Raw genomic sequence first — 22,398 nt, forward strand, 5'->3', positions numbered from 1 at the left:
ATAAGCTAATTTCCATTATTTAGAAGCAAGAAGTAAAAAAAAAACCAAGAAATCGGTTACAATACAGCATTCATGTCAGAGATGCAATAAAAGAGACAAGCAAGGAAAAGAAATCCCAATAACCAATAGAACTATTATAAGGTTGGCGTCTTGAAGCTTGAAGCTGATCAGACCAAGTCAGAGCAGTGCGAGTATCCAGCCTGCTCTGTGTCTCACTCAAGACTTTTCAGGATGGTATCTCATAGTATCACTTGGGTCCCAGATTTTGTCAAATGTGACAAGAAAATATGTCAATGATGAGGATGGTCACTGCATCATTGCCAAAACAATACTTTCTGTAACACTTATTTTTGACTGTTGAGTCCCTGATCAGTAACACCTAGTTGCTGGAAGTTAACAATGGCTAAAAAAGCAGGCACCCTAACCTAATGTGACCACAATTTAGAACTCATCTCTTATATAATAATAATCAAAGCTTTGCTTTGTTTTTTGACCTCACACCTCAGGATACTCTTATTTCTAGCCAGTGGTCAAGAAGATCTGTGTCCATGGAGTTTTGGGTAGAAAGTTATGGGTAATTTAAAAATGTATTCACAGTCTCTCAGAATAAAATGCTATATCATGTCCTTCTTTAGTTGGGTCCAGAGCATTTTCTTAATACTAAAAAAAAAAAAAAGAAAAAAGTAGTGTTGGTAAGATAAAGTGCAATTGTACACATTTGATTAAATCAAAAGTATATGTATCTCAGAGACAATAATAGAAGCTGTGGTTGCAACCACAAAGAGCTACACTAAATATTGTTTCTTAAATACACATTAGAAGATTTCATTACAAGGCAGACCAAGTTTGATTTTTATCTAATGAACCTGAGCTTTCTGCTAGTCTGAGCCCCTATGGGGTCCTCCTTGGTACAAAACATTTCCGTGTCCCTCATGTCTTGTTTGTAAGAAATAGACTTCATTCAGCCTCCTTGACCTTCCCTGTGTTCCAATGGGCAGATTCAAACAGTTGCTAATCAGGGATGGGAGGGTGTGTAGAGACAAGGGAGGAACAGTCAAGAAACAATAGTGAAGCCTTGGGACAGGGTCTTGGTTCCACTTCAAGGGAGATACATAACAATATCTTTGAGTTCTTCTGCAGAACTAAGGCCCCCACTGAGGTGGAGGATGGCAACTCCAGGCTGAGCACAAGTTTCCTGGAACAGCACCCTGTTGCCTTACCACCAACCAATCAGAAAAATGTGACACATCCAGCTGCCCTAAAACTCTTCCCCTCAAAGCCACTTGTTTTCTTGCAATAATAAAAAAAAAAAAAAAAAGAAGAAGAAGAAATACAAAACCAACTGGAAAACAATGTTTAAAATGACAATAAACATATCTATCAGCAATTACTGTAAATGTCAATGGACTCAATGCTCCAGTCAAAAAAAAAAAAAAAAAAATAGAGTGGTGGATTGGGTAGTGAAACAAGAGCCTGCAATATAAGTGTATCTTTAATGGTCCCTTGTCCTCTGTTCCAGTCTCACCTGGAGTCCAGTGAGCCTGCAGCCCTTGTTTTGTTGAAGCGTACACTTGAGTAGCTTTCTGAGAAAAGGTGTGAGAGAGGCAAATTTATTTTGGATGGTGCTTGTGTGAAAAAGTTTTGTCTAACTTATTTAAAGGAAATGAGATTCTAGGTTGAAAATAACTTTAATATTTTGGGGAAGGGAAATGCTTAATTCTACTAAATTCTGGCTACCAGTGTTACTTTTGAGAAATGTGTTGCTGTTCTTGCCTTAAATGTTGTATAAGACATATATTTTTCTTTTTTCTTGGATATTATTTTAAAAAAAAACACGTTTAACCTGTGTTTTGACATTTCTTTTTGAGGTACTTTACTGTTGCTCATTTTGCCTATAATATGCTAGACTTTCAATCTGGAAACTTAACCCCCTCATTTCTGAGATGTTTTCTTATCCTTACTTTATTTATTTATTTATTCACTTATTCATTCATTCATTCATTCATTTATTTCATCAAACTGTTGGCTGTTGGACCCTGTGGACTGAGGCTCTTTCTTTTATTTTTGCTAATTTTTTTTCAATAGCTTTACTTTCAAGGACAGTAACTAAAATTTATTTTCTACTCCTTATGTCAAAATTTCTATTTCTACTATCATATTTTCAAGAGATTATTTTTTCAAATTCTTGGGGTAGTCCATTTTATAAACTCCTATTCTTGATTTATAAATACATTTTTTTTTATAATTCTTTAAAAAATGAATTATAGTTCTTTGGCATTTTTCTCATAAACTCTATGACATCATTATTTATAGTTTCTAACTTTCTATTATTTTAAATTTTGCCTCTTTCACATTTGAGACCTTTCCCTCTAAATATCTGATTATTCTCTTATTTAAAAGTGGGGCATCAAAAAGCGTATCGGAAGACATTCATGTGTGGTGAAAGGAAATGGGTAAAAATGTTAACAGTTGGAATTCATTGTAGGGTAGTTGGATGAGACCCAGCTATTCTGTTAGAAGACCTCCAAATATCAGGGTTAGTAGTTCTTACTTATTAAGCCAATGTATGTCCCCCAGAGTGGAATCACCTAGATCCCTGGCTAGTTAATACTTTTAGCTACTGACTTTATGTGAATTACACAGGGCAAAAGGATGTAAGTTTTACAATTCATCGTGTAAATATTTATAAGTAATCTCTCTGTTCTCGGTTAGGTATATTACCACTGCTCTCAGTAGTGCCTCGTTTCTCTCAGTCCAGAGTCCCTTTAACTCAACCTCTGCAAAGATTAAACTTCCAATCTTTTGCTGGATTTAAGGAAAATCTGTGGATTAAAAAAATCTTTATACAACAAAGGAGAAAGGAACCTTTCAGCCAACGCTCACCTATCATGCATAATTCCACACCTTCTCCCACAAGGTATTCACTGACACGTACTTCTGAGCTTTTCTAAAACTCTGCAGCATGGAGCAGTCTGCATCTTGGTTTCTCCTTAGACAGGCTGAAGTTTCACTTTCCTTTGTTCACTTGGGTGTCACTTCCTATTTGCTTTCCACCTTCCAAAATTGTATGTACCATCATCTTTACTTTGTTTTATTTCACATTCTCTTTATTCCTTTGATACTATGTTATTTTAAAAGTATTATCATGTTAGTTTGGTTTTTGGAAAGGAGTTGAGTTACAATGTATCTAAATCTGACACATTTAATAGGATAACCTGAACCCTCTAATTTTTCCTTGCACAGTGTGGTGATAAGACAGGACTTAATATCGTTTCCTGCTTGGAAAAACATTGTCTCATTGGCCATTCTCCCTTAGTAAGAAAAAGTGAGAAAAAAAATGAGACTTACCTAACCTGGGCAAAAGTTGCCTTTCCTGGTAAACACATTTCTAGCTTAGCAGGCTTTAACATTAAAATTTGATGCCAGGGTTCCAACTCGCAATCAGATCTTGTCATCTGGGTATATAATTTCCCTGGGAAAAAAAAAAGTGTAAGTAAATAGACAAAATAATTATTAACAGCACTGGGCATTCCTGAGTCTCTGTCAAAATATATCTTCTTACTCTCTCTCTCTCTCTCTCTGTATTTATATGTAGTACATGTATATCAACATATATAAATTTGTGTGACTATATTCATATATGTATATTGTACACAACACAAAATTTTAAAAATACAGTTTTTGAGAGCGTTATATTGCCAAGTGTTAATAGTACATAACTGGATTGTAGGGATTTGGGTGTATTCCTTTTTATTTTTTTTTAATTTTCCTGGTCATCTGCCAAAGAATATGCATTGCATGTTCAATAAGGAAATTATAGCTCAGAATCTGCAATTTTAGTGAATATAATTATTATTTCCTGAGAAATTAATAAAAGTTAAGCAAAGATGACCATGAGAGAAGCTGGAACTGAGAAAAAAGTTCCCACCATGCTTTAAGGTCAATAACTTCCAATTTGGTGCCTGGGAAAACCTGGTTAAATTCTAACTGCGGATAAGCTTGGAGTTACCTTGAACTTTTATTTCTTCCTGAAAACTTGATCTTAGGGAAGGAAAACATTGTGGCAATGTGGATTCTTAATATCGATGACCTCATTGCTCTTGATCTCCTGCAACCACTGGACCTTAACTTGCCGCCGTGTTTTAACACTGACGAAACATCTCCTGAGTTTCCTGTGTAAATTTTCCCATTGTGTTTCATCAACTTGGGAAAGAAAATGTAGGCCAGAGGGGATTGTCATGTACATTGTTCAGTATCCTTGTTCTGACAAATTGTTTTCTTTTAATAATCCACTCAGCCCTGAAATGAGTTTACAAGTTTTCTGTAGCACAGTAATTTCCAGAATGCATGTGTGAGGTCACTGAGCTGTTGTGTTTCCTCATCAGAGTAAAAGGAATCATGTATTAATCTTTTCATTGTCTCTCCTCACGTGCAGCAGAGTGATGACTTTTTGGCATGTGCTCAATTATGGTGCCAAACACATGGCGACTATTCAGGCAGAAGCTGAGTCAGGCAGTGATGCCCTCCCCAGTTTTGTGCTTGTGAGGAGAAACAAATAGAGCGGGCTTCCTTTTCTTTCTCTTTTGATATTTGGATTCTGAATAGGAGGGGAAAAATCATTCTGAATGAACTGCTGTCTCTTCTATTGATAGGTATTGTATTGATTAAGAGCACATTTGCAATGAATCAAACCCTCCAAATAAATCAGTTACTGCGGAAAATTAACAAAGTACATTTAAACATTTTATTACTTTGTTTCAGAAAGAGACATTTATGAATGCCATTGTAACTCTAGGTCTCTTCCTCTTAATTTACTTTCTACAACCTGGCCCATTCATTTATTTCAGAAAGTATTTATAATGTATTCACTATACCAGGAACTTACCTAAGACCTAGAGACACTGTGAAAAATAAATGTGGATCCCCAGATCCTCACGCCACTTGCATTCTAGTGGATAAATAATACTGGCAATAATCAATATCAATAAGGGAAAATCACATGTCAGACAGTGAGTGCTGTGAAGCAGCTCACAGGTTAAGAGGAAAGAGCCTACCGGTGAAGCCGAGTTTTATTGTTCAAATGAGAAAGTCATAGAAGAGATCTCCAATGGAGTGCCGCTTGAAGATGTTTAAGTAAGACCCGTGGACAGATGAGCAAAAATAACGTAAAGAACCTGAGATAGAATCACACAGTTCTACAAAGCATACTTGAGAAATAGCAGGGGGCCAGGGCAGCGGAAGCAAGGTGAGAAAACACGAAAGCAGAGAGGAAGCAGGAAGGGAGCGCAGTGTCAGATCATGTACGGATTTTTAAGCATTTTCGAGTCTTAGATTCCACGCTAAGTGAGACGGAAAACTAGTAGAGAATTTTGAACAGAGAGAGGACACAGTAACTTACATTTTAGACAGATCATTCTAGATACTTCTTTGGAGGGGGGTTTCTGTGGGGACACAACACTGGACTCAGATCTTTTGAAAAAATATAGTAATAATCAAGATGAGAGATGATAGTGGCTTAGCCCAAGAGGATGGCACAGGATTATGATAAGCAGTTACATTTTGTGTGTTTGCTCAAAAAAAGACTAAAAAGATTTGGTGATATACTGATTGTGGGTGGAAGAAACAACAACAAAATAAAAAACCAGTTTAAAAGAATACTTTTTAAAATCATAGTAGAGGCTGGCACCTTCTGAATGATGGAGTACAGACTTCAAACATTCTGCCTTCAATGTAGGCAATGTGAGTACTGGCAAAAATTATCAGAGTAAAATGTTTCAGAACTCTGGAAATTAACCAAAGTTGGGAGCATTTTTTTAATGGCTAAATCATGGTTAAAATCTCTAAGCTTCATGGTGTTTTAACTTCTCTCCTTCTTATATCCCTCATCCAATTCAATGGTTGACTTGAAAACCAGTAAGAGACTCTTATCATGGTGATAACCAGAAAGATGGTAGCCAACTGAAGTAGCAGGTGAGAACTGGGGCTCCTTAAAGGCCGTGTTTTTAATAAGTCGTCATGAAGACTTTCTGATGATTTCTTGGAAGACCTCAGCTGCAAGGCCGTATGTATAGAAACTGATTGATGGCTTGCCCAGTGCAGAAGAAGCCTTTTTCCTGGGGATATTTTAGAAAAAAACAAACAAACAAACAAACAAACAAAAAAAAAACAGAGACAATTTACTAATTTTGCAGCTGCCTGGGCTATGGATAAATAATATGGGCAAATTACAGGCTAGCCAAAAAGCTCAAAATGTAAAGCTAGAAAAATGAGATGTTCATAAAATCTGTGAATACTCCTGACAATTTCCTGGAATAAATAAGACCATGCATGTGTGTTGTACATATGTTCAGGAAAGACAAGAGAAAGTCTTAAGCTGTGACCTTTGGTTGACTTTGAGACTCTACACAGGCAGAAAATGAGGTTAAGGGAGAGTTGTCAATTGCCTGACTGATATTAAATGACTGTTCCCACATACACACAGAATCCTTCAACAAAGACTTGGAGAATTAATGATCCTTCCCCTTTGAGAACTGCAATCAGAAGCTGACGGCTAAACTACAGAAACAAGACTTCAGAGGCCACACACAGCAAAGAATGATGATTTTGTAGAATTAACTCAAACAAATCACTAAAACAAAGAAACAACAACCTGGAAGATCATCTCAAATCTGGGAGGTTGGAAGACTGATTTCCAGAGATGCTACATTATATTGTATAGTATGTCCAATTTTTATACCATTTTATATATTTTTCACCAAAAAATAAATAAGAAGCAAACACAAAATAAATTAAGACCCATACACAGCACAGCTCAGGTGTGTAAAGCAGGGGTTGTTGAGAGTGGTGGAATCAGAAGTCTTTTTGAGTTGACTTTTGAAGTCCCTTCTACTTCAGGTTGACTCCAGTAACCAACGATAACACGGGGGATAAAGTGTCCATCAAATGCCATGGCAACTGATCTATTAAGTGGTTTGGAAGAAAGAATGCACACTGTTGTCAGAACACAGATGATCTGAAAAGCTGAAAACATGGCAACAGTTTTGTTTCAAGGGCAAGTGTGATTGCAGAGTCCGCTTGCCACATAGAGCAGCAGCGAAGAACCAAGCGTTGCCCCAAGACGAGGCCTAAATACTTCACATAATCCGTTTGTCAGCAGCAGTCAGGGGCATCACCTCATACACTGTGGCCTCTGTCTCCAGGAGACAGAAGGGATCATCGTTGGCAGAGTCACAAGTTTGGCAGCCTGTCATAGTGTTTGGAGTGGAACCCCCCGTGCTCTTTAACTGTGTTCCCAGTCCATGACGGTGGATGTATTATCATGTCTGGTTTTTTGATGAACTCAGGAGGTGATGGCAGAGACTGGGTACTGCCGGCTTAATCAGCACCTTGACAGTAGTCAGTTTCCTCAGAGAACGGGTTTTGCTTATTGCGGAAACCTACCTGAGTGACACAGACTGTCCAATTGGCAGTAGGGACCTATTTCTGCATATCCTGGCCCCTCTCCTCTCACTGATCATTGTCCCGTGCTGCTGGCTACTCAGTGTGTGAAACTGTCATTTCCAACATTTTGTCCAGATTTGTAGCATTTCTGGGTGGAAGGATAAATCCCATTTACTCCTATTCTTTGTAATAATTGGAGCAGCGAAAAGAATCTCTTCCTTAGAAGATCCTTCCTCTGGGAGAAGAACAATGGCCAAGGTGGTTGGAGCTTGGAAAAAAAGACAACATAGAATATTCAGAAATAAAGATTGTTCAAGGGCTTTGCATGTTCTTTTGTCATTTTTTTTTAAGGAGAATCTTAACCATCATATGAGAGTTTATGCTGCTGAATCTTAGCCCTAGATTTTAAAACCCAAAAGAAATACTCGAGATTTTCCAGGGAGCGCAGAGCCTTCCCAATGTCATTAGAGGATGCTTCTGTGATTGTGAGCTCGCTGACCTCCTCTTCATGCTGCTCTGTACACACTCTCCTTGGCAAGCACACTCTTTGCAGTGAGGCTGATGGGCTGCATTCTGAGCAGGGAGGAGTCTCAGCATCACAGCACCCGTTTGCTGGACCTCAGGCTGAAGATAAGAGACCAGTGAATATGCCCAATTGATTCATTGGGTTTTCCCAAATAACTCCCAGCCAAACCCTTTACAGGACAAAGGGAAAGGCAAAGCAGAGACCGGTCACTCACTAACCACTTCCTCACAGCTACTGGCTCTTCTCCTTTGACATATATACGTTTTTAAACACATCGAAACGCAGATCGCATGTCTCCTTGTGTTTTAAAGTTCATCTCTTCAGCAGCGCTTCACTTTGGGAACTATTCCCAGTGATGAGTCCTGAAACAAACGTTTCCCTATAATTTTAAAGTGAGACCCTTTGATCTGTTGTTGTTGTTTTATGCATTTCCTTCATTTCCTTTATCTTTTGAACAATTATTTTCGGTTCTCAGGACTATCATGGAAGTCTGTGAGAGATTATTCTCTTTTTTAAGCTGTAGATTTGTGAGTTGGAAAGAGAAACAAGAACGCTAGCTAGTGGCCACTGAGGGCTTTTTACTCTGTAGCATCCTCTCTACTTGGGACTGTGTATAGAGCGTCTCATTCAACAACCTTGTGAGGCAGCTGCCACAGTTCTGGAATTAACAGATGAAGAAATACAGACTAAGAAAGGCCAAGACCAGTGCATAGGCATTTTTCAAGTGTCCAAATTCAAAACATTGTCCTTCTATTCTTCTCTTTTGCAAACTTACTCTGTAAAATCAGGCTGAGACATTTCTACTTTATTTTATATATTTTATTTAAACAGCAATAAAGCAGCATTTTTATTAAAACAGTGACAGGCAATTCAGGAAATATAAACAGTGATATTTTAAAAAACATGAATATCATTATCTCTAATCAAGGTCCATCTTCTTCTGAGCAGCCAATATTAATAATTTTGAGTTTTTCATTACATACAAACTCATTCAAATACACAAAAGCACAATTTGGTAACTTTTATATGACATAGTATGTATTATGTTCTTCAATATATCTTTTAAATTTAAAACTAAGTCTTTGACTTTTTCTCCATCCAATATATTGACTTTTAAAATTGATGCATAGTATCCCGTTGTCTGCTATAGCTCAATTTTATAATCATTCACTGCTCTGTTGTCAGAGATACAGAATGTCTATAAATTTTGATATTATAAATAATACTACAGCCAACATACATATAGTTACACCTTTTCATTTTACAGGTACAAATGTATTATTCATCTTCTTCCCCGATTTGACCCTTTTCCCCTTTCCATTTAAGAGACTCTAGTTTAATTAGCAAATGCACCATCCAGTAACGTTGCCAGGTTTCCCTCGGCCTTGCTAGGGAGTTTAAATGATGATTCTCTTCCCATCCCAGCAATTTTAGGCAAACTGATATTGGCATTTAGGTATCAAATTCCTGATTCACAGCCATTCAACTCTTAAAAGTATTAGACGTTCCAGTATTCACATTCTTAGAGCAGGTTCATAGAATTATAGAAATAAGAGATTGAAATGACCTAATGGGTCAACTCTTCCCTAACCCTGCCAGCAGAAGATTGTTCCTTACAATATATATTATTAATGGGATGGACTGAAATATATTTCTTTAGAATCAATCTATTCACTCAAAGAAAAAGGGAAGAAGTCTTCAATGAGAACAGGGATCCATCCAGATGAATGATTTCAAGGTCATGAAAGGATTTATTGCAATTTTCACAGAATTACATCGAGCAATGTAATTTTATTTAATTAAAAATGTTCTAAATCAGTAGAATTTATACCCTTCTCTCAGAACACGTTTTTCATTATTTAAGACTGATTACCAACAGGAAAAATATTCCATTTCCAAAGTAAATTTTCTTGTATTTCTAAGCCTTACCTGGGAAAAGTTCGATAGCCGAGAGCATGGGCCATATTCTGATTTCAAAAATAATGACTTACAGTAAGAAGAATGCTGCCAAGATCTAGACATGATCCTCCTCATACACAAATATACATTGGGTAATACATAGATTTTATAAAAATTAGGTGAAGCAAGACAAGTTGTTCTTAGCAGAGAGCCTAATGCATCCTCAAGAAATGGTTTTTTATCTCATTTATTCACCCTCCTTACTACCTAAATTAATGTTCAAATACCTCCCTTTACTAGTGCTTCTTCAATCTCAGCTATTCATCCATTCATTAAAAATTTACCGAGTCCCATTTCTATTTCAAACATTGTGGTAAATAATACTGGTACAGTAAACGGAGAAGGAGAGTACAGGGTGATTGCCCTGCTCTTTTGAAGATTATAACCCATCTGGGGAAATCGATTATTAATCAAGGAATCATACAAATAAGTGAAAAAAAATTAAACTATTGTAGATAAAAGAACCATGTGGCGTGAAAGTCCAGGGGGGCTAGATCTAATCTGCATAGTCCAAGCAAGACTCCCAGATGATGAACCTGAGATGGAAAAGAGAGGGGGAGGAGGGGCCAGAGTACTCCATGCAGGGAGGATGTAATGAAAGGAGCAACTGTCATGTTATGGTAGGAAGCCTGGCACGTGGAGGAAGTGACTGACAGGTAACTGGGCTAGTGAGGAGAAAGTAACAGGATAAAGAAGCAGATGAGGCTGGGGAGATACAAGAGCAAGCATGGAAAGAAAAGAGGTTGGACAAAGACAAGAATGGGTGTAGGGAAACCAGCTGGCGTATTAGTGCTGTGCTCTGGGTAAGATACCACGAATGCTTGGACTAAAGGACAGAATACTTCTGCAGAAACTAGAATTTGCCACCCTTCAGTCCAGAAAGCATGATGTTCAAAACTATAAAAGATCATTTTAGCTTTAGTCCATGCTTCCTAAACCTATAAGCCTAACTTGAAGGTTATATGAGGAAAAAAAATTTTTAAACCTAGGAATCTAATTTTAGAAAGATTCCATTAGCTCACAATAGACTGTCATTATAAGTTTGTTAAAAAGCAGTATAATAGGAAAAGTGACATTTTAAGATACCATCTCTTTCCCCACTTTTCCTGAAATCTTTTAAGTTAGTTAACTTCCTAGCTGCAGTTAGCGATAGAGGTTGATGACAAAGGATGGAAAAGAAATTGCTGATACAGAAAACCCCTGATCGTTAAGAGATGGGAAGAAAATATTCAGTTATCTTTCTAGTATCTAGTAATTACCTCCTTCCTCTATTCATTAAGACTGCTTGTGAACTAAAGTATTTTGGTAGATAATGTTAAATTTTTGACTTGCTATCTGACAACAGAGAAGGTGTATTTTTGCATGAAATGAAAGATTAGGTGTAAAGAATTTCATTCTTAGTTGCATTCTAGATGCAAATAATTGTATCTTAAGTGATTATTTACAGGAATGTCTTTCCCTATAATCTTCAGGCTCTTTGGGGGCAAAATCCTTATCTTACTTATATTTGTAATTTCTGGACTCAATGTAATAGCTAGTAAGCCAGAGATAACAAATACATATTTGATGAATAAATGAAATAACAAACCCCATTTTTTGCTTCTATAGACTGAATCATTACTCTGGCACTAACCTATGGCATTTTATAAATCTAGAAGAAGCTTAATAGATAAGTTGATATAATACACCTATCCTTTTACAAATAAGGGAATAGAAACTTGAGAAGATAGTTTAAAAACTACAGCTGACTCCTAGTATGTAATGTATTAAGTGTGAGAAAATTATTTAGGATGAAATGTGCAAAGTAAAAATAAAAGTATCATTGTAATGAATCAATTTAATAATTCACTGCTTTAGACAAAGCATGCATGGCTACTCACATTTAATCAGATGTTAGCATTTTATACACTACCTAGAAATGGATGGTCAATCCCATGGAGCTCCCATATCTTTCTTCTTTATGTTCTGAGAGGTTCTGTTATTTTGATCTTTAATTTTCCTCTCTGGTTTCATCACAAGATGGTGCCAGTGTGTCTCTGTCACCACAGAATAAGAACAGATAATCTGCATATACTTGTGTTGGAGGTTGGATATAGACCTAGGAATTACAAGCATCCTGACTTTTTTTTTTTCCCTATAAAATTTCAGCATTCCCATTCCAGCAGTTGGTGAATATTTCTCTAGGAGATGTCTACAAGGCTCAGAGATGTCTAAGAGAATCCCATGTCCATATATAACTCATACATCACTTGTGATCTCAGTGAATTTCGCCTGTCTCTAGGCGCGCACACACACAGTATGCACAGACAGTCAGGGTCACGGTCATTATTCTTGATCTGGGCCATGTGCAAAATCTTTTCTACCAGTGAGCTCCATGTATAGTGTATACAAATGCTAGTTCGTCACTTCTGCAGACCGATGGAAAATTTAACTTCGGTCATGCTGACAGTTCTCCTCGTTCAGATGTCTTATAATCTTAAGCCATATTATAAGAAGAATGAGGAAAAATAATTAGTTACTGATTATGTTTCCTTTGATAATTCCATTATTCCAGTTGGCAAAGCCAATTACCTGACGCTTCTATGTTTTCCTTAGATGCGGATATTACTGCTGTGTTTGGGAGCACTTGGCTGCTTCAGTCTTCTCCATGCAACATAGTGCCACTAGTTCTGAGGTTCTGCCCCCTCCTCCGGGATGCTGACAAATCCCTCTTCTCAAAGGGCACACCTTATACACACACACGCGTGCGTGCGTGCACGCATACAGGTACACACCTCTCTCAGTTGGGAGCCATCTCTTTTTAGTCCAGAGATTAAAAATTATCCTTCAATTCTGTTCTTCACAAATGGACTTAGACACTTGGAAATGAAAGCCAAGAAACCCAAACAAAAATGCCACCTGAAGAAAGAAGACACATTACGGCTACCTACTTAAAGAGGGGAAAGAGAGAGGAAGAAAGTGGAAAATAAAACAGAAAATGCCAGGGAGAAGATCTCTGTCTCAGTAAACTATCCTGGCAAATATGCACAGAAATTCATTCCATAGCTACAGACACTACGCATTTGTTCCCCATTGTATGGCTGGATGCAGGAAGCTTTCCCAGGTTCTGCCAAAACAAAAAACTTAACCAATATCTGTTTATGGAGGGTTCACTAACTAGCATATGTACTTGAATCAATGAACCAGGTAATTAGTTTATAATAAATAAATTAATTACACAATGCCTTAATCCCAAAAGGATTTAATACAGTCCTGAATTACTAAACTTCACTGGAATATGCCCAATTCTCCATGATTAATCTGATTTTTAGGGAGGGGTCAGTCCATGACGAGGCTGGATCTTGAGTCAGGATGGAGGGCACTGGCTGCATGGATTAACTGTGACTCCTTGATACACATTCCAGTTTTTAATCTTCTCACCTGTGTGCATATTGTTTTAAACTGCCATTTGTTATTTCCACCATCACTTATTAGCACAATAGATCATTTTCCAATGGAGCATCTTCAGATAGTTCATGCAAAATCCTGCTTACTGGTAATCTTGATTAACCCGAGACGTAGCAGTTAAAATATATTTTTAGGAAAGCTCTCTCTCTTTTTTTTTTTTTTTTTGGATAGGTTCTACCAAAGCCTCCCCCAAACCAAGTGTATTTGTGTGTATGTGTGTGTGTGCACATACACACACACATGCATGTTAATGAATTAGACCCAAAATAAAAACCAAGCAAACCAAAAACAAAACAAAACCCCAAACCCTGCCTTTTACCAAGAGCTCTTAGGGCCCACTGGCTTATCGAACACTTAACCACTGAAATATTTTTAGATGTGAAAACCACAGCAACCAAATAATTTTGTGCTCCAGAACATGCCAGACAAGAGGGTAAAATTAAAAAAAAAAAAAGGTCATGTACTGTGTCCTGAAGGTGAACAGTGAAATGTATAAAACATTCACAGCTCCTATAACTAAGCTACTTCCTGGAGCAAAAGAAAAAATTGTATATGTATAAATACATCTGTAGTTACTGCATGATAAACATATCACCTGTCTCTTTAACCTCTCAAAATTCATATTTCTTCCCTGTCTCTTACTCTTTAACCTCTCAAAAATCCCTGTATTGCTTTCTTTTTCTATGGTTTCAAGTTCTGTATAATGTATAGTTGTTTTTTTTTTAACATGTTCTAGTTTCTCAAATGTATTATCTTATCTTAGTTTAAATAGTTTCTCCCTAATCTCTTTCTCTGCTCAGAGGTACTAAATAATTCAGTTTGTTTTACTCATATTTTCTCTCTCTTGCCACTGCATTCTTTTTTAACTTTAATAGTTCTTTCATTGAATTCTATGCCCATTTTTACAGAATTTTTAGTATGATACAGAGAGCTGATGGGGGAAAATGAAATGTCCTATTGATTACTCAATCATTCACTTTTTTCTCTTATTCATGAAACATTTATTTCATGGCAACTATGAACAAGGCCTCCTTGCATATGAAGAAAGGCCTGAGATTCATTCCCTGAACACAAGGAACTGATAGAAACTAAATAAATTAAATGTCAGCTTTGGAAGGATGTTAAAGGTCATATAGATCAGTGGTTCCACAGACAGAGTCACCTTTAGGATTTTAAATGATGCAGAATTATGGATTCCACACTGTAAGATGCTCAGGGAGTATTAAATGGGTTTGTAAATTTAAGTATTTACCGTGTATCTTAGGTAACTTTGGAATTTCAGAATGAGAATGGAGAAGAATTTGGACCCATGGATCTAATCAAACCTCTAATTCATTTCTTGAATTCTTTCAGTTTTGAAATACATATAGTTATTTATTATCTTCTAAATTATATAATATCTATATTGAGTAAAACATGTACATTGACCGCCTTTGGATTTAGGACATCAAAATGTCCTGAAGCAGCTCTGGACGTCTCTGACTGGTATGAATCTTTCTTTCCTTGAAGAAAAATGGTCTCTTTATAATTTCCGCTGGTTGAGATTTTCTTTCACTTGATTCTGAACTGGGTTAAATCCCTTGGGGACATCAGAGAAGCAGATCAAGATGGCAGAGTAAGAAGATACGGAGCTTACCTTCCTTTGCAAAGACATCAAAAATACATCTGTATGTGGAACAGTTCTCACTGAAAACTAACTGGAAACTAGCAGAAGGACTTCTGTGCCACAAAAGCTGTAAGGAAGATAGACACATAATTGAGTAGGAAAGGAAGAGCAGTGATTGCATTGGGATCTGTGCCCACGGGAGGGGACTCAGAGAAAGATGGAGATTACATGGATGGACACTCTCCCTGGGGAGCGAGCAAGTCAAACCACAAACTGGGTGTCCCAGTCCCAAGTGTCCTACATCAAAGAGACCCTTTGGCAGGTTGGAGGACCCCTGTAACAAATAAAAGGGATGGGAGGAGCCTGTGTGCCTCTGTGAGGAGTGTGTGCTGGGCAGCCTCCAGGGCAGGGCAGAGGGAGGTGTGATTTTGTGGCTGCCAGTTCCATGCCACTCCTTCACCAAGCACCCCAGCTCAAGCCAGTGAATGCTCTGACCCCACTAACTCCACACCACAGCAAGGCACTGGATCTTGGGAAACCAGGACTGGGGAAAAGACTTGACCTTGGGATACAGAAGTGACCTGTGGGACAGTGGTAGCCATTGTTGGCACTTATACAAGTGGTGCCCCCAAAGCCACCTAGACTTCTGAGGGCAGCCACTCTACCAAAGCTTACCCCTCAGCACACAAAGAGAAATCACACAGGCCCCACCCGCCGTGTAGAGTGGCTGCGCAACGGGGATGACGGTTGGAGGCAGGGGGCTACGATCAGCTGTGAGAGACAAAGGGGGCTTGCACTGAGGAGCCACAAATGCTTACACAGGCAGCACTTTAAACTTCCATCTATGTGTGGATCCCACTTGCTTTGGACTCTCCTCCCCTGGGGCAAAAGTACTGGTATGGGGAAAGAGTAAAACCCGCATTTAAAGGGAGGAGAGCCATCTTGAGCCTGACCATCAGGGATTCTGCTCCAGAAATTTGGTATCAGAACCCACCCTTGACAAGTCAGTGATGGATAATGAGCAGAGAGGAAATCTCACTTCACACGTGGCGCCAGCTCTAGCCCTCCATCTCCAGCCTCATCTGCTATCAAGGTAAGGTGACAGCTGTGAGCACAATCTGAGGAAAGATGTGACTGGCACCCAGGTCAAATCCAGCCCTCCCATCAAGGTCGTCGGGCACATGTAGTCTGCGTAGGGATGCTCCCACGTAAGAATTCTCCTTCACGATCATAACAGGTAAGTGTTTTACCTAAGTTCGTAGGTAAAGAAAATTAAGCAAAATGGAAAGGCAGAGGAACTACTTTAAATTGAAAGATCAAGAGAAAACCTGTGGAAAAGTAAATAATGGAACAGAAATAAACAATTCATCAGATAAAGAATGCAAAACATTGATAATAAAATTGTTAAAGAAATTAAGGAAAATAATTGATCTAAACACTGATTATTTTAACAATGAAGTAGAAAATATAAAAAAAATCAGAAGTGAAAAATTCAATAGCTAAAATTAAAAAAAAATAAAACAGACTAGAAGGAATGAATAGCAGACTAAGTGATACAGAAGAGCACATTAGTGATCTGGAAGACAGAACAATGGAAATCACCCAATCAGAACAGCAGGAAAAAACTTTAAACAAAAGTAATTTAAGATATCTATAGAATAACATTAGAAATACTAAAATTGACACTATAGGAATCCCAGAAGGAGAAGAGGGAGAGAAAGGGATGCAGAATATATTTTGATAAAATAATGGATGAAAACTTCCCAAACTTTAAGAAGGGCACAGACATCCAGGTACAGGAAGCACAGAGAGTCTGAAATATATATATATATGCAAAAATCTTCAACAAAAATCTTATCAAACCAAATCCAGCAATATATAAAAAAGATCAACAACATGATCAAGTTGGATTTATTTCAGGGTCTCCAGGGTTGTTCAACATTCCCAAATCAATATGATACACCACGTTAACAAAAGGAAGGATAAAAATCACATGATCATCCAATGGATGCATAAAAGGCATTTGATAAACTTCAACATCCATTCATGATAAAATCTCTCATCAAAGTGATATAAAGGGAGCATTTCTCAACATAATAAAGGTCCATATGGAACCACAAAAGACTCTGAATTGCCAAAGCAATCTTGAGAAAAAGAGCAAAGTTGGAGGTCTCACTCTCCTAGACTTCAGACTGTTCTACAAGCTACAGTAATCAAAACAGCATGGTACTGGAATATAAACAGATACATACATCAATGGAACAGAATTGTGAGCCCAGAAATAAACCCACGCACCTGTGGCCAATTAACCTGCAACAAAGGAGGCAAGAATGCACAATAGAGGAAAGATAATCTCTTCAATAAGTGATACTGGGAAAAATGGACCGCTACATGTAAAACAGTGAGATTAGAACATATCCTCATGCTATGTACAAACATAAACTCAAAATGGACTAAATTCTGAATGGAAGTCCTAAAACCATAAAATACCTAGAAGAGAGCACAGGCAGTACGTTCTTTGACATAAATCATAGCAATATATTTTGGGGGCCTATCTCCTACGGCAGAAGATATAAAAACAAAAACAAACAAAAGAGGCCTAATTATATTTAAAAGATTTTCTACAGCAAAACTTTTGTACATTGACAAAATGAAAAGACACCCTACAGAGTGGGAGAAAATATGTGCAAATAATATGACCGACAAGGGGTTGATATCCAAAATATATAAACAGCTTATATAATTTGATATCAAAGATCCAATCATAAAGTGGGCAGAAGACATAAATAGATATTTTTCCAAACAAAACATTCAGATGACCAATAGACACATGAAAAGATGCTCAACATTGTTAATCACTAGAGGAGCGTAAATCAAAATGACAGTAGATCTCACCTCATGCCTGTCAGAATGACTATCATCAAAAAGTCTATAATTAACAAATGTTGATTAGGATGTAGAGAAAAGGAAAATTTTGTACACTGTTGATGGGAGTGTAAATTGTTGCAGTCACTATGGAAGACAGTATGGAGGTTCCTCAAAAAATTACATATAGATCTGCTCTACAATCCAGCAATTCTGCTCCTGGAGGTCTATCTGGAAAAAAATCAAAAACTCTAATTCAAAAAAGATACATGCACACAGCACTATTTATAGTAGCTGAGATATGGAAGCAACCTACGTTCCCAACAACAGAGGAATGGATAAAGAAGATGCGGTAGAGACATACCATGGAATATTACTCAGCCATAGAAAATGATAAAATTATGACATTTTCAGCAATGTGGATGCCGGACAGAGAAAGACAAGTACTGTATGATATCTCTTATATGTGGAATCTGAAAAAAAATAAGACAAATCAACGTATATGCAAAAGAGGAACAGACATAAAAAGCAAACTTGTGTTTACCAAAGGAAAGAGGAAAAGTGAATGGGCAAATTAGGGGTATGGAATTACGAGATATAAACTACTATGTGTAAAATAGATTAACAACACAAATACATTGTACGGCACAGGGAATTATAGTCATTATCTTGTAATAACTTTTATTAGAGTATAATTGTAAAAATGCTGAATCACTGTGTTGTACCCCAGAAACTAACACAACATTGTAAATCAATTATACTTCAAAAAAACCCCTATACTTCAATTAAAAACTTATAAAATATACTGATGATTTTGCCTAACAGTAAAATGCTTAAACATTTGTAATTAAAACTGGCAATTCACATCACTATGATAATCAGTAAAATCCATCCTATTAACTTAAAAATTTAATTTTTTCCTTACTTAGAATGCCAATTATTTTTCATAGAAATTTTAATTAAAAGTTTTATTTTAAGAACTTTTTTGATTCACATGCATTTTAAGAAATAAAGCAGAAGTTCTACGTACATTCTGCCCAGTTTCCCAAATGGTGCACAAAATTTAACTAAAATATTTGCAATTTTCATTGAAGTTGTTCTGAACCAATTCAGAAAAAGAAACCGAATGATACAAGAAATATATTTTTCCCTCTGGACTCATTAGTTTTGCATTATTTTCTCCTTAATTTTAGACAATACTGTGTTTGTAAAATAATTTTGTGGGCTTTAATTTCACCATAAAACTTTTTAATTATGCCATGTCCCACTTTTTCCTTTAGGTTCTTGTGTTTTTTTTTTTTTTTTTTTTACAGAAAAGCACATCGCCTTAAAGTGTAAATATACAAACCAATTTAGGGTACGTGATATTCCCGACAGGTTAAATTACATGTAATGCTAATCAGAGCCTTGGGGAAAAAGAAATAGTGTTGTGTCTTAGATTCCACAACCACCTACTGCCCAGCCTTGTTCAGTGCCAAAGGAGAACTCAGTGTGCTCGCTAGTGGTCCTTAAAGACTTCAAGGTAAAGTGAGGTTCTCTGTCAGATTTAGAAACCTCAGAAATTATATTGAAGACTGCATTCATTAGTCAGTACCAAATGATCTCAAAATATCATTGGAAAATTTTAGTATAGTTTATTTTTCACCTGTATGCGTCCAGAACAGCTGGGGACATCTCTGCTTCCTAATGTAGGTCAGCTCAGTGTGTCTTTTCCCTGTTTCCCAAGCTCCCCCAGAACTGGTGGGCTCTTAACACAGCAATGGTAGAACATAAAAAGACAAGTCTAATCACTTTAAGCACATTTCAAACCCCTGTTTGCATCAATCCGTTGATTGCTTTAAACACAAAGAGGTTTCTATAGAAACCGCATGTTGCCTATTTTTATCCTCTACTTCTTGAAATTTTTTTTCTGATAGACTCTACTCAGACATCTTCCTCTACTGATCTCCTGTGGTAGTTACACTCTAAGTCACTTACCTTTCCTTATAAGGTAAATTCTTTTCAATGTGTAATTTTTTCTCAAGTTTGAAAGCAGAAGAAAGTATTTTCTGTTATATCCAAATTTATCAGGATATTCTAAAGTATGATAACCTAAAGCAAAGATGATGATACAGAACTAGACTTAAATATTACTCCAGAATTACTTCCAGGCATTTCTGATTTCCATGGACAAAATCTTGTGGCAATACTTGGAGTAAAATGATATGTTTCTCTCAAATGAATAAATGTGCACTATCTTTGCTTTAAAATTGCTTATAGGTAACATCCAAGATGGTTTCCCAAACACGGTGAAAGCATCACTATGCAAGATGAAGCTTTTAAAAATTACTTGGCGTGTGAGTCAGAAATTGAAAGAAGAAATGGAGTGTGTTAAGTATTAGGAAAATGGGAAGAGAGGCACATATATTTTAATATTTTCAAATATTTAGCCTATGTTCTATCTGTATCCTGACTATGGGATTTAAAAGCATCTCATATTTTTACCCTGTTGCTGTACATGCTACCTACCCCCCAATAATTATAAGATTGTGAAGGCAAAAGATTACAAGAATCATGTCCTCAAGCCCCTCAAAAAATATTTGTGAAGACTTCTTGATGTGACTGTATATTAAAAATGTTTCTTTCTAACTAGATGCTTAGGGCAATAGGGAACAGGGTGGATCTTCCTTCTGAGAAAAAGAAAACGTTTTCACTAAATCATTTTCTTTATTCCAGGAAATGCCGCTCTTCATCAGGGTTATTTTTCTCCTTTATGTTTATCTTTTTCTCAAGTCTAATTCTTTCTTTCTTTTGGGGCCACATTACAAATTATCCTCCTTTCATTGGAAGACAGTCACATAAAAATAAATGTCATTATGGAGGAAAGAGAAGTTGATAGGAATGGAAAGAGCAAAAAAAAAAAAAAAAAGAAAAAATGAAAGACTAAAATTATTTGAATCCAATTAATTTGCACTTTGGTTTCTAACTCTGAATTCCAGCTACATTCAATCTTAGGTTTAGAAATTTTGTCAGACACTTGATAATGTGGGCAATTTGGGTTTTATATATGCCAACCTGCTGTCCATTCTTCAAGTCATCTATCTTAACCGTAAATCTGGCAACACCACCCTCCTGTTTAATATTCTTAAATGTTTTTCCATTGTCTCTAAGATAAATAACAAGTCCTATGCATTTCAACAGCATACCTAATATTTTTCAATCCATGTCTCATCTTTTACTTTCCAACCACACAAAACTACTATTAAAAATTTCCTTTTTTTACTCTCACCCGAAATTTTTGTATATGACTTTCCCTTTGCCTGAGAAAAATCTTCTCTTAGCTCTTCTCTTGGGTTATTCATGCTCAGTCCTTTCTGGTATAAATCTGAAAATCACCTAAGGTTATGGAAGAAATTAGAAAGTCTTCCTGTACACTACCAAAGCACTCCATCTCATAGGCTCTGTCTTTTGATTAGAGCATTTTGTTCATTTTACATTACATAATCATTGATAGGTATGTACTTTTTGCAACTTTGTTAATTTTTTTGCAGTTTTTTATAATTCTTTTTGTTTCTTTCATCTTCTGCTCTCTTCCCTTGTGATTTGATGATTATCTTAGTGTTAGTTTTGAATTCCTTTCCCTTTTTTGTGATTGTATCTTTTATATATTTTTGGTTTGTGATTATCATAAGGTTTATATATAGCAATCCATCTATCTGATTATTTTAAGCTGATGGTCTCTGAAGTTCAAATGCACTTTAGCAATCCAGTATTTATACTCTCCTCCGCCAAGTTTAATGTTTTTGATGTCATATTTTGCGTCTTTTGGTTTGTCTCTTATCTATTTACTGTGGATATAGATGATTTTACCACTTTTGTCATTTAATCTTCCTATTAGCATGATGAGTATTTACTGCATGTTTGCCTTTATCAATGAGATTTCTTCTTTCATAGTTTTCGTATTTCTAGTCGTGGTCTCCTCTTTTCCACTTGAAGTCCCTTTAACACTTGTTCTACAGCCACTTTAGTATTGCTGAACTCTTTCAGATTTTGTTTGTCTATAAAACTCTTCATCTGTCCTTCAAATCTGAATAATAGCTTTGTTGAGCGCTCTAGGTTGTATGTTTTCTTCCTTTCATCCTTTTGCAGGTATAGTGTCACTGCCTTCTGGCCTGCAGGATTGCCACTGAAACGTCATCTGATTGACTTGTGGAAGTTCCTTTGTACATAACTCATTGCTTTTTTCTTGCTACTTTTAATTTTATCTTTATCTTCAGTTTTTGTCATTTTTATTATAATAGGTTTTGTTGCAGACTTTTTCAGGTTGATCTTGTTAGGGACACTGATTCTTGTACCTGGATGGTTGTTTCTGTTCACAGGTTAGGGTAGTTTTCAGCTATTATGTCTTCAAATAAATTACCTGCCCCTTTCTCTCTCTTCCTTCTGGGACTTCTCTAATGCAAATGTTAGTACACTTGAGGCTGTTTCACAGGTCTCTTAAACTGCCTTCAGTTTTTAAATCATTTTTTTTTTCCTTTTAACTGTTCAGCATGAGTGATTTTCACTACTGTCTTCT

General features: G+C 36.7%; 1 protein-coding gene across 4 annotated transcripts in view; it reads right to left on the reverse strand.

Moving 5' to 3' along the window:
- Positions 1-22,398, reverse strand: part of LOC141578917 (uncharacterized) — a 57,017-nt gene that overhangs the window by 16,371 nt on the left and 18,248 nt on the right. For 2 of the 4 annotated variants that reach the window (XR_012509811.1, XR_012509810.1), the window contains exon 2: positions 3,349-3,472. Coding sequence is in view for 2 of the 4 variants with exons in the window: in XM_074372959.1 (XP_074229060.1) it covers positions 3,354-3,472; positions 15,009-15,105 (216 nt within the window). In the remaining 2 variants the exon portion in view is untranslated. Of the gene's footprint in view, positions 1-3,348; positions 3,473-15,008; positions 15,106-22,398 lie in introns of all 4 variants that reach the window. The other 2 variants (XM_074372959.1, XM_074372958.1) reach the window with 2 other exon arrangements.

The sequence above is a fragment of the Camelus bactrianus genome, chromosome 10, assembly GCF_048773025.1.
Source record: "Camelus bactrianus isolate YW-2024 breed Bactrian camel chromosome 10, ASM4877302v1, whole genome shotgun sequence".
Lineage (NCBI taxonomy): Eukaryota > Metazoa > Chordata > Mammalia > Artiodactyla > Camelidae > Camelus > Camelus bactrianus.